The sequence below is a fragment of the Nipponia nippon genome, unplaced genomic scaffold (genome assembly GCF_047370975.1).
Source record: "Nipponia nippon isolate SJK-2023a ecotype South Korea unplaced genomic scaffold, ASM4737097v1 scaffold_6, whole genome shotgun sequence".
Taxonomy (NCBI): domain Eukaryota; kingdom Metazoa; phylum Chordata; class Aves; order Pelecaniformes; family Threskiornithidae; genus Nipponia; species Nipponia nippon.
The window spans coordinates 26,330,387-26,346,257 of NW_028262380.1; the positions used below are offsets into that span (position 1 = coordinate 26,330,387).

At 37.0% G+C, this 15,871-nt stretch overlaps 1 protein-coding gene across 9 annotated transcripts in view; it reads left to right on the forward strand.

Annotated features, from left to right (window-relative positions):
- Positions 1-15,871, forward strand: part of N4BP2 (NEDD4 binding protein 2) — a 61,365-nt gene that overhangs the window by 31,706 nt on the left and 13,788 nt on the right. For 6 of the 9 annotated variants that reach the window (XR_015700216.1, XM_087738160.1, XM_087738158.1 and 3 more), the window contains 8 exons: positions 1,798-3,025; positions 3,871-3,995; positions 5,218-5,306; positions 7,038-7,114; positions 9,000-9,155; positions 10,329-12,661; positions 14,084-14,169; positions 14,880-14,922. Coding sequence is in view for 8 of the 9 variants with exons in the window: in XM_087738160.1 (XP_087594286.1) it covers positions 1,798-3,025; positions 3,871-3,995; positions 5,218-5,306; positions 7,038-7,114; positions 9,000-9,155; positions 10,329-12,661; positions 14,084-14,169; positions 14,880-14,922 (4,137 nt within the window). In the remaining variant the exon portion in view is untranslated. The remainder of the gene's footprint in view (positions 1-1,797; positions 3,026-3,870; positions 3,996-5,217; positions 5,307-7,037; positions 7,115-8,999; positions 9,156-10,328; positions 12,662-14,083; positions 14,170-14,879; positions 14,923-15,871) is intronic. The other 3 variants (XM_087738164.1, XM_087738163.1, XM_087738165.1) reach the window with 3 other exon arrangements.

Consider the following 15,871-nt stretch of genomic DNA (forward strand, 5'->3'; position numbering starts at 1 on the left):
GGGTGTTGCAAGTGTATTTGTGAGTTTAGCTTTTAATGAGTAGGTGAGTCATAATATTTTGAAATTTTATAGCTCTTTCCATGCAAGATTCTCCAAGTTTGACAACGTTTCTGTGAGGCTGGTAATTTGCAGTAGCAGTGTGCTCCATAAGTGGAGGTACAGTTTAAGTGGCTTGTTCTGTGACACAAAGCAGGCGGTGGTAGAGTTGTGAGGAGAATCTGTTTTTTCCAATTAGTTTCTGTGCCATATCGGCTAGATGCATAAACTGTTTCTGCAGGAGGGGTATTTTATGTTCTAGATCATGATTTTTTAAGACAATGGTACACCGTATGTGGTCCTGGCAGTGTTTGCTTTTCCTTGAGTACTTGAATTGAGCTTTTGTTTTACTTTCTGTTTTGCACTGTCATCTTGTCATCTCCACTGAGGATTAGTTTTTGCAGGATAAATTCTGTTTGTCATGTTGAATTCTCTGCAGCCTCACTTAGACTGTGTTTCTCTCCCTGTATTCTGCCAAGCTACATACCCACCTCTCCTGACAGACTATTTTCGTATCTGTGCCCAGTCCTTCCCATGCTTTTGTGGTTTTGAAATTCTTCTATATACAAGTTAATTCGCTTATAATAAAAGTAATGGATGAGATACTGGATAGCAACATCTGAGGAGTTACTTGGCAGGAGAATAAGTCATATATGGAGCATATTAATCAATCTGTATTCATATGATCAGATGTCACTAGCTGAGATTTTTCTAAGACTATTTGCAAAGAAAGCGGAGTTTGGCTTTTTTTTATATGTATGAAAGCTAGGTCCATTAAAAGGACTGCTTTTATAGCTGTTTTTACCTTACCTAAATTGTATAGAGTTTATCACGTAATAGCACTCTCATGTTTATTGCTATGATCGTTATTCCTTTTAAAATTGAAATTGATGGAATTACTGATTCATGCTTTAAACTCTTAATAAGATTTACCTTTATCAAAATAACAGATTTATCTAGAAGCTTATTGGAGAATTCAGTGAACACACTGAGTTCATTATTGTGTTGTACTATTAACAATAGTTTAAAAATGGAAAGATTAGCATCTTTTCATATGAGTAATAATAAGTTGCTCATATAGTAGAGAAGATGGAAGGACAAGGAAGATTTTACTTAGCATGTGTGCAGAAAGAGTTGCACTTCAATGGACTTAGACTTTTTTTCTACACTGTCTTTCAGGAAAACAGAAGCTTAGCTTTAGAGCTCAAATGATACTTGTGCCAGGTTTTCGTTTTGTTCATGTTGATCACAGGCAACCTATACTCCATTTAGTGGCTTTACAAAGAATTAATGCAGATACTGGATTTTTCAGGCTATATTAGGTATGACATTTTCCATTGGGCCTAGCCATAATGAACATATTTTGCATACTTTTATCTCTTAGTCTTCAGTAGTGTTTTTCAGTTCATTTTACACTATTTCGCCTATGTGTGAGATAGGTTAGAAATAAGTGTCCATTTAAACACCCAGTTCTGTCTTTTTTTCCAGTTAAACTTAATAATTTTTAGAGACTATTTTCTTAGTAATTTTTATGCTTAATAGGTTATTATTTTGCAATATGTCTGTATTGAGTTCTGCCTTTACCTCTAATGAGAAACAGATCAAGGGAGTTGCAGAAGGCATGTTAAAAGATGAATTGGTGAACTGTCTTTTCGTTGTCTCTTTAGTTGTGATAAATACTCCTTCACGTAAAGAAATTGCATTCACATCAGCTTGTGTTTGTTCGGTTGACCATGCTTTATTCTCTACCTTATTCAACAGTAGAAAACGCTATGGATTATCTGCTAGAGCTGTCCACCCACGCCAAAGGAGTGGCATCTTCAAAAACCTTGGGTTTTGATTCAGTAGCATCATCACTAGCTCTTGTTAATCAACAAAGATCTGTTGCAAATGAAAGAATGGGGGAAAGTACTGCAGAACAAAGTAATTCTGAAGAAGAAAAAGAAAAGGTCCTATCACCTCATGTGCAGCTGACTGAAGAACTGGATTCTTTAATAGAAAATGCCTTTCAGAGATACAGCTTGAGTGATGAATTACCTAATTCTGCAAATGACCAAATAGTACATAAGCACTCTGTGGAACACGATGGCTTTAATGAATTTCCTGAGCAGGAAAAATCTGATTCAGGCTGCAATGTCCTACTTTTTCCACAGCAAACAGGGACAAATGATGAGGTTTTAGAAAGCTTCTGCTGTTCTCAGCCACCAGTGAGTCACCTGAGCATCCAGACAAGCTCACCAGCTGCATCAGACACTTTTGCACAGATATTGGAAGATTCTGATCTGTCAGAAATACATATGCAACATGATGTAGCTTCAGAAGTTTATAAACAATTGAATGGAGAAATATGTGGAAATTCTGAACAGACACAAGATACTGTTTTGGATCAAATAAGTGTGACTGCTGCTTCTGGTGAGTCATCCCAAAGACCTCTGGAACCTGGAGTAGCTGTCACTGGAGATCCTAATTCAGGGTGCCTGGAACAGCATGAAGAGGTGGTGCCTGCCTTTAACAGCCACCAGAGCACTTCTCTTCCAGAGGCCTATGTCTCTCTTGAAACATCCAGTTTCAAAACACCCAAACCTGCAGATTTTCAGCAAACTCAGCAGGGTTATAACTTAAATTTTTCTACACCATCAAGTCAACCTCAACAGCACTGGAATCTCATGGCTCCCGTGTTTTATCCATCCAGTGGAAGTCACAGCTTTGTAACTCCTGTGGCTGTCAGTCCAGGGCAGTGGAGACCTGTTTCAGACTATAGGACTGTGGAAAAAGGACTTTTTTTTTCCTCTCCAGTGGTTTCAAATGCCTGGGATAGCAACCCTTCTCTGAAGGTATGGGGAAATCAAGATAGAAACTCAAAATTGAACCTCTCGCAAGCACAGCAGCCACCTGTTTGTCACATGATGAGAAAAAAGATGCACCTTATAGGTCAAGTACTTGTTCTTCTCAGAGGTGTTCCAGGATCAGGAAAATCGTATTTGGCAAGGTAGAACATCTATATTGTGAGCTTCTAAAAGAAATTGCTTAATTGTGTACAGGATTTAGTGCAGGCAGAGACAATTTTTTGATATTTGTAAATAGTTATGCTTATACCCTAATTGCCAGCTACATGGCAGTGTAGCGTGATGAGTAGTAATAATTGCAGAGAGCTGAATTGTTTGCAGCTCCATGATGCCTAGTGGAAATTGAAATAGGAGGGGTTAGCTTTAACTTCTGTCGCTGGCCAAAGGAGTTTATGTCAGCAGAGGATCACTGCAGTAGTATTAGGTCTGCTGTGTTCTTCCAGTCCCTGTTCATTTCAGGTGTTTCATTCCAATAACATGGGTGGAAATATGCCAGCTCTTTATAGGCAGAAATTCCCCTTCCACTGTTGGAATTCCTTTGTGTAAGTAGTACATGTGGAGCTTCTTGGGTTGAATTCTTAATTTCTTTTCTAACTCTCCAAAAAGCCTAGATTGAGCTTAGACTCCTTTGGCTGGCATCTGAAATATTTCATGCAATTAAGACTGTATGTGTATTTGTCAGTGTGAAAGTATGTCGCTCGGTATAGATGGAAAAACACCTCCCTTGTTTTGAAATGAGACCTCAAAGGGAACCTCCGTCAGCTCTTTCCCCTAGATATCCTCAGCCTTTGGAAACGGTGTGAAATTATTATAGATCATCTTTGCCTAGAGGGTGATTTTTTTTTTTTTCCCCCTACCTAAATTTGCTGATTCCATTCCAAGTAATCTTGGTTTTGTGCAAGAGTTTAAATATATGTATGTATGGTAGCAGATATCAGGGCTGGGGAGGAGAAGGGGGAAAAGCTATTTACTTCTTGATCTTTCACAGGACTTTGCTTGAGGATAACCCAGGTGGAATCATTCTTAGTACTGATGATTACTTTTATAAGCATGGACAATACCATTGTGATCCCAATTGCTTAGGGGAAGCACATGACTGGAACAGGAAACGAGGTGAGAAATAAATAAGGGATTAGCTTGCTTGTTTACAGTTCAATGCTTGTGTGCTGTTTAAAAAGCTGCCCGTCTTGTAATGCCTGTGTCACAGGACAAGCATTTATCCCATCATAGAAGTATTTTTTAATACGTGTGCGGAAAAATAATATGAGCACAAACGCAGAAGTCATCTGTCCATTATGTGTTTTGCAATTAAAAATGCCAGTGTCTTTGTCAAAAGATTGTTTTGTCCTCAGATTTCGTCATGGTATGTATTTTGGGTTGTGTCCCATTTCTGGAGTGGTGATCTGTACCATCTCCCAGAAATATTTCTTCTGAGATGAGCCATTATATATGCATAGGCAATAAGTAATGAGGATGTTGATACAAATAACACTTTTGTAGATATTTTCCTGCTCTTCATTATTTTTTCTCTTGAGCACTAAATTGTTGGCAAATTTAAAACAAAATTATGGGAGCAAGACAGAATAAATGATTTTTTAAAATCAATTTAATATTTTTTAAAATCTATTTAAAAATCGGTGTATTTTTTGATAGTGGCTCCTGCTAAGCTCACCGTAGAACAACTCTTTTTAAACTTTTATTTGCTAAATTTGAACCATGATCACTTTTCTACTGTCAAATTTCTAAGCAGTGGAGAAATGGGTTAATAAGAAATGTGTGATTCAACAATAACTTTGTTCAGACGCATTGTAACATAGCTACAAAAACACGGTTCTGTATCTCAAAGCTAGTGATTCTAAACATTTCATTACTGTGTATTTAAATTACAATAATTCTTTTGATTTTTCATATTTTATACAGTTCACAGAGTGGACTAATCTTAAGACTGTTATAAAGCCAAGAATTTTGTATGCAACAAAGAAGTCCACTTTAAGGTGATCATGTAGTTTTTTTAGTTTAATTTACTGATTGATTAGTCATCTTGGTGCATTTTACATCTGCATTTTCATTCCTTGATTATCATACATACGTTAATTCAAAAAAATAATGCCATATCTCAGTAGCTTTACATGTGAGGGGGGGATTTCTAAAATAAAAGAGGGCCTTGAAACAGATCAAGCTGTGGCAAGAGTTCTTTACACAGTGGTTGATCATTGTGGATTATCTGCTTTAAAAAAATATTACAAATTTAGAGAATTAGTATAAATGTTACATGTCCACTCTATTAAAACGAAAATAACTATATCACATTCTTTTGTACACGTGTGTCTTTCAGCCAAAGAAGCATTTGAAAGGAGACTCTCTCCTATAATAATAGACAACACAAACATACAAGCATGGGAGATGAAGCCTTATGTTACTTTGGTTAGTATTACAATTTGATCAATGTGAAAAGGGATTGTTGACCAGCATGGCAGCAACATATGTTTTAAAATGAGATTGTCTTTCTCAGTCTAGCTGTTATTCGACAAGGAAGTCTGGAGTTAAAAAAAAAAGTGTTACATGGAGTCATATTACCCAGCGTCATATTCTGTGCACGTCTGAGTATTGACCTGGCCTAGTTTCCAAGTGACAAAGCCAAGTGCTTTGTACTTGGGAGCAAAAATAAATATTGTTGAGGAAACCGAATTCTGTTCCTCTTTTATATGATCAGTAAAATTAACTAATTAAATTAAGCTACTTTAAAAATATAGTTGGCACTAGTTAATACGAGTGATGTTTGATGCTCCATGAAACTTGAAAACTCGGTCTGAGTTTCATCCTAAATATGACATAGAGGCAGACACCAGCTGACCAGTTGGAGGGCTAGAGTTATCAAATGTTGCTAGCTTACTTGAAGTTATGCAGATTTACTTAATAATTTTTATTGAAATGATGTAATCAAAGTAATGCACCTGCACTATTTTGTGTTAGTAGTGTGGTGCTTTTACTTAGTGACTAAAAGCGACCAGCTTTTCCAGCTTTTATTTAGTACTAAGTAAATGCAATCTACATTTAACTTCCAAAGTTATGTTTAATGATTTAAATAACTTGGTGAACTCTGTTACAGGTTTCTCATACTCCAGTTTCGTGGAACTTCTCACCTTTGCTTAATCGTTTCTACATGGGCATCAGCACTTTTAGACTCTAGCCCTTATTTTGCTGTTGATCATTTGTCATTTTGGTTGGTAGCTTTAATAATTTTTAATGGGATTTCTCGTACCATGGTACAGAAACACATCAGAGAGTGTACTATGTAGAACTGACAGCTTTTGAGCAGATACTCTACATATGCTGCATGTGGTAATGGATTAGTGAACAGTAACACAGATAATTTTTATTAATAAAAAAATATTTTATTGTCCTTGCATTTATTAACAATTGTCAGATTAACAGTTCTTTCATAAATGAAGTCCTTGATTTTGCTGTGTGCTGAAATAAAGGTACAACAAAAGTTCTTCCAGGAAGTGCAGGGTTTGGTAAGGTGATAAGAATTTTTTCTGGGAACAGGAACGGGGAGAAATGGCACAGTATTCACAGTGTTTCTCCTGATTAGACTTTAGGCTCCTTTTCTGTCACGATGAGACTAGACCATGTAAGGACCATTGACTTGCAACTCACTCAAGTTCCCCATATAGCAGGAAGGCTGTCCACAGTAGCTGTGTTAATGTAACTGAATTGCTTGTTTTGGAACTGGCTCGCATCTGGTCAGCTCTGAGCAGCTCTGAACGTAAGCAGTGACCTGTTCTCTGTCTTGGAGAGGCTGTGTAGACATGTGTATACTGTACCTGGAAAGAGGAGATGTTCTGCAGTCTTGACTCAGAGGAGGTAGAACATTTAAAGGGATGATATAAAATAGTGATTTTTTTTTTTTTTCCTGTGATTATGGCATACATTTAATTTTACAGTAAGAGATGCATATACATGTTTTTAAAAAACTCTGCTTATATAATCAGAAGTGAAACACTGAACAAAAGTATGTTATTCCAAATGTTTAATTGGTTTCGAAAAATACAAAAAACATCTTTAAAGAAGCAGGCTATACATGTGTGCTTTTTCATAGAAATAAGAAATGGGTGATGTGGCTTGTTCTGGTTTTATGTCTGTTTTATTCAGGCTTTGCAGTTCAAATACAAAGTCATGTTCCGAGAACCAGACACTTGGTGGAAGTTTAAACCAAAAGAACTTGAAAGGTAAGAATGTAAAGGAAAATTTCATGTTAGATTGTATATCTTTCACAGTCTATGAACTATGATTTTGAAAAAGGTATCGCTTGGTACAGTGGCTGGTGAAGTAGCAAGATATCAGTCAAGATTTTTGCAAGAATAAGTAGCTTTTTAATAATTTTTTTCCTACAATATTAACTTCTGTGGGATTTTATATGTATAATGAGATTTTTTTTTTTCTGTCATTTTATTCTAATTACATACAATTGCAATCATGAAAACATTACATAATATCTATTGCTATCTATTGTTAATAGCAATAGATATTATGTAATGTTTTCATGATTGCAATTCTTTTGCATTTAAGGTACAGTGACTGCTCCTTCGGGTTCCTGAGGTTGCAAAAATGATGTCAGGTTGGGGCTGTTCTTCATCTGGCTGGTCTGTTGCCTTACTTGAGATGTTTCTGCTGTCACTGAGTTTAAGGCAATCAGCACCTCATGGCCTGAGGGGGACAAACCCCTGTGCATCACCACTGTTGTTTACCTCTTCTTTAGCAGGGCCTTCCACACAGTCATGGAGCCATTACATTACATTACAGACAAAATAGGCAAGATGTAAACCCTATGTAGTGAATAATAAGGTAGCTAGAAAATTGACCGGGTCCCAGGTTCATTAGGGTATGATCAGTGGTTCAAAGTCCAAGAGGAGGCTGATGTCCCTCTATCATGAATACTAGGGCCACTACTATTTCAAGTCCTTTTTATGACTTGGATGTTGGGACAGAGTGCACTCTCAGCAGATTTGCAGATGATACTGAATTGATCAAGAGTAGTTTGTTCGGCCTTAAGAAGAGAAAGTTAAGGAAGGATTAAGGAAGGATTGTATTGTTGTCTTCAGCTACCTTTTGGGAGGTTATCGACAAGACTAAAAAGATCTCTTCTGAGAATTGTGCAGGGATAGGACAAAATAAACATAAGCAAGTTGGAACTTGGGAAATTTTCATTACATAAAAGAAAAAAAACCCAAAACTTACTTTGAAAGGGTGGTCAGGCACTTGCCCAGAGAGTTTGTAGACTTTCAGTCGTTAGGGATATTTGGAATTTGACAAGGCAAAGCTCTGTGCAACCTGATCTAGCTGTACCTCCTCTGAGTAGGAGGTTGGACTATGTGACCTCCAGAGGTCCCTTTCAACGTAAATTATTTTGTGATTTCATAGTATCTGTTGTCATCTGAATTTGCATGCTTAGCTTAAGGTTGGCCACTTCTCAAGTGAGATAAGGAAGATTATTTTCTTTCCTAAAGTAGAACTTAAACATTTTCTCCTGTACCTTCAGTTTCTGTTTTGCCATCCTTGACGAGATTCACTTGTTCTAGGTGGAACTGCTGCAAAGCACATTGCCAATTGGTGTTCTACAGAGTCATGGAAAATTCCTAGCCAAAGGGTTTCCAAAATAATAAGTGAATGGGTTTTCTTCAAGACTCAAGGAGTTCTTAGTTCAGCAAAACCAGAGAAGGAAGACTGAATTCAGAAATTTTCCGTACCCAGTTTGATATCCTGCATCACTGTCAGGATCTGATATGGTGTGTTTCTGATGCTTACTTGAAGAAGATGCATTATTGGTACAGTTTTAGATTTTAGTATTAAGCAAAACATCCTGTTGCAGAACAGGGCCACCAAGTGGGGTGGAGAAGTCAAGCAGAGCCGCGATTTGTCTGAGATTCCCTGTTTGGAATGCCTTAGTGCACTGATACAGAAAGAATTGCTGTTTCACAGCTTTTGCCTCGGCCCGCTGAATTCTGTGGTTAGTCTTGCTGTAAACTTATTAAATTATTACAATGGCAGAAGAGAATAATTTAATATACTAATCTGAAATGTTTCTTTTTCAATTTTTTTTTTTTTAATTCATAGACGAAACATTCACGGTGTATCTAAAGAAAAAATTAAAAGAATGTTGGAACGGTATGAACACTGCCTTACTGTTCGTTCAATATTGGATTCTTCAGTCCCAGACAAATCAGAAGCTTCTGGCTGGAGTGAAGATTCTTGTCAGGATGAAGGCCATAGGTTAGATTCTTTTACTAGCTTTGTAGTCTCAAATAAAAGGCTAAAAATTCAAACTTCATAGCAATGGAACCTGGATAATACTGTTGAACAGTGAATGCGTTAAAAATTTAGTTAAATAATAAAAAGAAATACACTGCGTAGTTTTCTTAATTTTTAAGAATTTCAGGATTTCTAAAGATGAGCAGTCAAGGGATCTAGTCAGCTTTCTGATGCTTTTTGAAACCCCCCCCAGTATGGCTGTGTGTTACTTTTCAATAAGCCAATCTTGATTGACTTTCTCTTAGCTTAGAAATGTGCTGTTGGATGTATGTTGTAGATACAAAACACTTAAAATCTATAAAATGCTTTTCAGAAGAATGTAGTCCCAAGTACGAGCAAATTACTATTCTGAGTCTGTGTGTTGGTATTAGACGATGTCTTTGCGGTAGAAGGTGGATTCTTTGTGCAGTAGTAACGAGTTATTTACTTGCTCGAGTATATTTAATTTAGACTTGTCTAGATATATGTTGGTTGTATACACAACTATTTTTTTTTGTAGTGGCTGATCTGAATAATGCTGTATATGCATTATAACAATGCATAGGGAATCATTTCTTATTGTAGTTATTTCATTTGGTCTTTGTATGCTTAATGTATTTGAAATGAAGTGGGCACTGATAATTAATGAAATGTAGTTGATTGTGAAAAATGTTATGACACAAAATGGCACGTCCTCTCCTGGTTAACTTCTAGACTTTCTTTAGCATTGAGCCATCAGGAAAGAGCAACAGTCATTAAATAAAAGCATATTTACCAGGTTTGCTGCTCCGAAGGAGTAAATGTCTGGCAGCAGAGTGCTTCAGTACATACCTGAATGCTGGGAATGGGGAAAAATAGACTCCTGAGAAAGTATTCTTAGTCTCATGCTGAAGTAAAAAAGGGATGCTTACCAAGGAAAGTTTTGCTTTGCTTAGCTCCTTCTTTTTTATAAAGGAGTGTTGAGGTTATGGGTAAGTCATCTTAAATTTGTTTTCCTCTCACTAGAGTTCTCCAGCTGGATGATTAGTGTCCTAAAAGGTGGTTTCTGGTCTGCAATTTGAAAATACTAAATAGCCAAGACAAAATTAAAAATATGGACAAGTGCTTAGAGAAGGTTTGAAATAGGTTTATCTTTCATTCCAATTTGTCTTTCAGAAAGAGAGAGGCACCTTCTGATGTAAAGGACAAAGAACCTTTTGCTTCTGATGTGGAGCCTCTTGAATTAGCTGAAGATGATAAAACTTTTCCCAGTACTTCTCTAACTTTAGAAAGTAACTGTGATCCTGAACATTTTCAGAAAGAGGAAAAAGAAATGGAAAATAACTCGGTGGAACACAGTTCTGAGAACAGTGCTGTTCAAGATGACTTGGATGTTTGTTTATCAGATTGTGTAGAAAAAGAACTGCCCTTGGAGAAGAAAGAAGAAAAGGGAGAAAAAGTAGAAAAAAATACTAAAACAGAAATGGATGAAGTTGATGTGACCACGACTGAAGAGACTGTGTGCTTGCATACAGGAGGAGTTGAGGAACACAGTGATAACAACATTCTCAAAGTTCAAACTGAAGCTGAACAATCTGGCGAAATATGTACGGAACCAAAATCAACACAAAGTAGTAACATAGAGGAACCAAGCAGTTCAGCTTTTGACACATCAGGAAAACCAGAACTGCTAAACTTTCTGGGTGACTGGCCTGTAGAACAAACAATGGGACAGAGAGTCAAAAGAGCTAGAAGACTAGAAAAATCTTCTCTGAAGAGTGATACGGAAGGTAAAACTCACAGTCAGCAGCATCCTGAGTTAGGTAAAGAGCAAGCAGGCCTGCCTGGGACCTGTACTGTTGAAAAAGGACATGAAGAAGAAAATCTAGCCTCTAGCTGTTCCTCTGTTAGTTCAGATAAAGTCACACCGGAATTGCAAATGATGGGACATTGGCCTGTCTCAGGCTCATTAGAACAGAGGCAACAAAGATCAAGGAGAATGAGAAAGACAAGTCTAAATCAGTCCGATGAAGGCAGAAATACTGAAGGTGACATTAATAGAAATGCTCTTGAGACCGTAGATGTGCTCCGTGGGACACCTGTGAACACTGCAGAGCCAACGGATGCAAAGAGTTTGCATATGCACCAACCTGAAACAGTAGCTAGTGAAACAGTAGGTGAGAAAAAAACCCAGCAAAGTAAGAGAATGAGGAAACATCACAAATTAGCCCTCACTTTTACAAACAACAATTTGCCCCATCCCAAAGAAGTGGAACACTTGTCTATGCTTAACGCAGCAGAAGAGAAACATGACACATGTTCATGTAGACAAAAAAGTAGCCATTCACAGACTGAATCACAGGACTTTGCTCTCTTGTGGAGATTAGAAAAGAGAATGCTTTTTCCTGAGACTACCAAAGTGTTGCATGGCAGACTAGATGGCTTCAAACCCAAAGACGTAGATAATGCCTCAGATTCTCAAGAAAAAATACCCTATCGAGCTACATATGATAAAAGTACATTTGTGGAAGAAAGTGAACTTACCAGTATTGATGAGTCTGAAAAGCTAAATATGCTATGTAAGCTCTTTGAGTCTGTTTCAGTTGAAGCTCTGAAAGATCTGTATGAAAGATGTAACAAAGACATAGACTGGGCCACAGCTCTGCTGTTAGACTCTGATGAAAAGTTATGGAAAGATGTTGATACTGAATGCTTTCAAGTAAGAGAAGGTGAGCCAGTTGTTGCAGGCTTTGATTTCAAGGCAAGTACAAACTATGGTGAGAACCTCAAAGACTGTGAACAAATGCTGCAAATAATTGGGGCTGGTGATATCTCTGAGCCTTCAGAAGACAAGAGCTCATCGCTCAGCATTGCAGAAAGTACGGCTACCAAGGCAACTGTGACAGATGCTGATGTGTCTGATTCGTTGACTGCTACCTCATTGAATCGTTCAGCAGAACTGAAAAATTCTGGAGATGCAGCCCCTAGAACTGACGCAGGCAGCTTGGCAGCAGGTATCATTGAGCCATCCGGTTCAGGAAAGCAGAAGATAGAGTCTGAGAGACCTGTTGAAGAAACTATAGATAAGCCATCAGTCTCACAGCTTGATGCAGGTTTATATATACCCATGACTTTGCCTCATGGTCCTAACACAACTTCTACCAATCGGAAATTTGAATTAAGTAACGAAAGTGACAGTAACCCTTCAGAAAGCAATGCAGAGAATTGCAAAGTGACTGCTTCGTTACTGGAAAGGGATCACGCACCTCTGGGGGGTCCTAGGAGTGATAAAGAACTAGGGACAGATAAAGAAACCCAGGGGAGTTCCAGGGAGATATGTTGTGAAGAAGAAATGGAAACTCCAAGCTGGGATGAAACTAAAGGAAAGATGCAAAGCCCTATACCAGCATCACGTGCAGCCTTCAATATAGATTGCCTAGAACTAACATTACCTCCTGAACTGGCACTCCAGTTGAAAGAAATATTCGGGCCTGTTGGCATTGATGCAGGTATGGGCATAATTATATCCATATTTTTATGAAAAAACTCAGTTTGGATAAGAAACCTCACTTCCTTTGCCTGTGCTTTTTTCCCTTCATGCTTGATTTTTAGGGAACAGATTTGCACAATTCCTTGTGATACTGTTGTTTGCTTTTGTTAATCCAAAAATGGAACTGAACTAAGCATGGCAAAAAATATAAATGCAGTAGTGCTACCTTCTGCCTTTGTCTTTTTGTATATGCGTGTACTTTAAAAGCATAAGAAAATATACTGGCTTATTTGCATTTTTAGCAACAGGCCTTTGAGCCTGTATTCAACCTATGAAGGGATATTAAGATGATGAGGAACATGCAAATTATGACTGGTTAGGAAAAAATAAAAAGAAAGAAAGCTTTAGGCATAAGTTAAATTGCGGAAGGAGAAGATGAATGGTTTAGAGAGAAGATAAAGTGCGGCTATACTTAAAAGATGAAAACAGCCTAGTCTGCTGAGAGACTATGATAAAGGAAGCCATAAGCAGCTTGAACATGCATCTCAAAAGTTAGAGACTGATAGAAAAAGGAAGAAAAGAAACACAAGGAATATATAGCTTGTTTGTTTTTTCTTTTTTGTCTTCCTTTTTCTTTTTTGTCTTCCTTTTTCTCTCTTTTCTCCTGAAGATTACTTGATGTGAAACCCTGGATACCTGATTTATTGGTGGGTTTCACTGCTGTCCCCTTAGCCTTCCATGCCTACCTCCTCCTACAAAAAAAGTTTGGTTTTGATAGCAGAAAGGTGTTTTATTGTGTCTGAAATATGCCCTGCCTTTTTATTTGATACATATGTACTACTTGCCCTTTTACTTTTGAAACAATATCGGAAACATCTTTTAGGGAAAAGATGTATCGTTATGATACCATGAGAATTCCTGCCATTTCCTTTAGAGTTAGAGGGGATACTTGGGGTTTGCTTCTCTGAGTTTGTGTGTTTGAAAGGAGGGATGTGACTGCTGTTGGCCAGCGGCAAGTATGTTGTGTTACGTTAACGCAGTTGCCTGTGGATTGCAATAAATTAGGGGGAATCACAGTTTCACGAATGAAACTGCGGTTGTAAATTAACAGTGGCTTTGTAAAAGAAGGTTCTGCTAGAAAAATGAAAAAAAGGAGTTGTTCAGGTAGTCGTATTTCAACAAGATACAATGAATGTTAACTTGTTTTTTCCTACCCTTTTTGAGTTTTTGAACACCAGATAATTAATTCTGTGTAGAATGCCTTTTTTTTTTTTTTTTTTTTTTTTTTTTAACTTGGCAGTTACTGAAGTTTTTTTTCAGGAATGACAGTTTGTGCAGAATCTCCAGAATTTAAATTAATAAGTCTAGGCTACTGTACTTTAATTGCTTAGATAAGTTTTTACAGAATGCTTTAATGAATATATTTTCTTTCTTCCATAAGGATCACTAACTGTTGAGGATTGTGTGGTTCATATTGATTTGAATTTGGCAAGAGTGATTCATGAAAAATGGAAAGAATCTATTCTGGTTAGTAGATTTCTTGCTTATGATATGGTATGGCATGCTTGTGCTTTGTCAGACCATTTGTCTCCTGATGCGTTGGTCTAAATGTGTAAGATATATTTGTGAGAACAATGATAAAATACAATAGTAGTTTGTAAAATATATGGAGTATATCAGCATGTCATAATCATCAGAGCTGTTGAAAGACAGTTTAAGGGATAAAGAAACAGCATGTCATGAATGCCTCATCACAAAACCAAGATTCTTAAAAAAGAAGGATCACAATGCACAATATCACTACAATTTCAAACTGGCCAAAAATCATTACTGGCTTTTTGACATGTAAGAAGAGTTCTTTTATGAATAATTGTGTATACAAAACATCTCCATGTACATTAGTTGAGAAGAGTTCTCTAATCTCCATTCCTTCATAGCCTTATGAAACTCGGAATGCTTTTTGGCAAAATTTTTGTTTGGTTTATTTACTTAAGGTTGTGAAATCTTAGTGAGGCATGTTCCTCTAGTTTGATGTGTTTTTGGAAAGAGTTCTATCTTTTAAACTTCACTTCATAATTATTTTTCTTAAATGTATTTCTTTTAAAATACCCAATCTTTGAGAAATACTGTGAGACATTATTGTGAAGCTGCTTTACTTAGAAGATAACACTTGTGAAGTTTTACTGCAAAATTTATAGCTTACTTATAATATTCATGGTTTTACTATTTTTATTTAGAAGCGTCAGAGGAGAGATGAATCATGTAAGTTGTCTGCAGAAGGTATGTTATGTATTTCTCTTAATTGTAAAAATACTTAATTCTCATTATAAAAATATTTAATTCTTTGAAACTTCAGTAAGGTTGCAAATATTCGTCTATTGAAGATGATGGATTCATTTATTGAGCTAAGCTTTTATTTATTGCCCTTGGTTCTATTTACCATTTTCTTATGGAGGTGAGGGGGGAAAAAGAAGTTAATTATAAGCAGAATCACTAGTCCCAGGTAGATGCAAGCAAAAAGCCTATCATTTTGTGTACTTCAGAGAACTTAAACAGAAGCTCTGGCTGGATCAGCCAGCTGTTTGATAGGACTTCTGTAATCTCTGTGGCAGGAAAAGGTGCGGCCAGAGAATTACTAGCAGAATAAGATTTCTGCAGGTGAGGGAAGGAGGTGAGGAATACAACATTCACATGTTGTTGTCCTTGTCAGAGGAATTGATTGTAGCAGGAGGATGTATGTCCTTGTTCAAAAAGTGTTAAAATCTGTAGCAATCTAGTTTTCATTCAGCTCACAGAAGAAATGTCCCTCTACAGCAGAACCCCACTACTCTTGCATGGGACCTGGGTGAAGACTTGGATTGCAATGTGGGTGCAAACTCTCCACTTGAATGACCAAACAGCACTGTTAGCATTAACTCATAGAAGTGTAAAACCAGATTGTTAAGCATCTCTCCTGAAGTTGTAGAGGAAAGGCAGGTAAACCTGTAAACACATGAATCAATAATTTTCTTATAAAAGCAAACGAACCTTCCCGCTTAACGTATGTGCAAGGTAGTTTACAGCTGTAGGATACATCTTGGCACCTGAAAATTTGGTGAGGGAGTCTGATGGTTTTGCTTTTGTTTTACAAAATAGATAAAGATGATCGGACAGTCCTTGGAAAATAGAAGTGATGAAGGTGAAAACAACGTGTTGTTTTCTGTTTTAGCATTAATAATATTGTTATAAC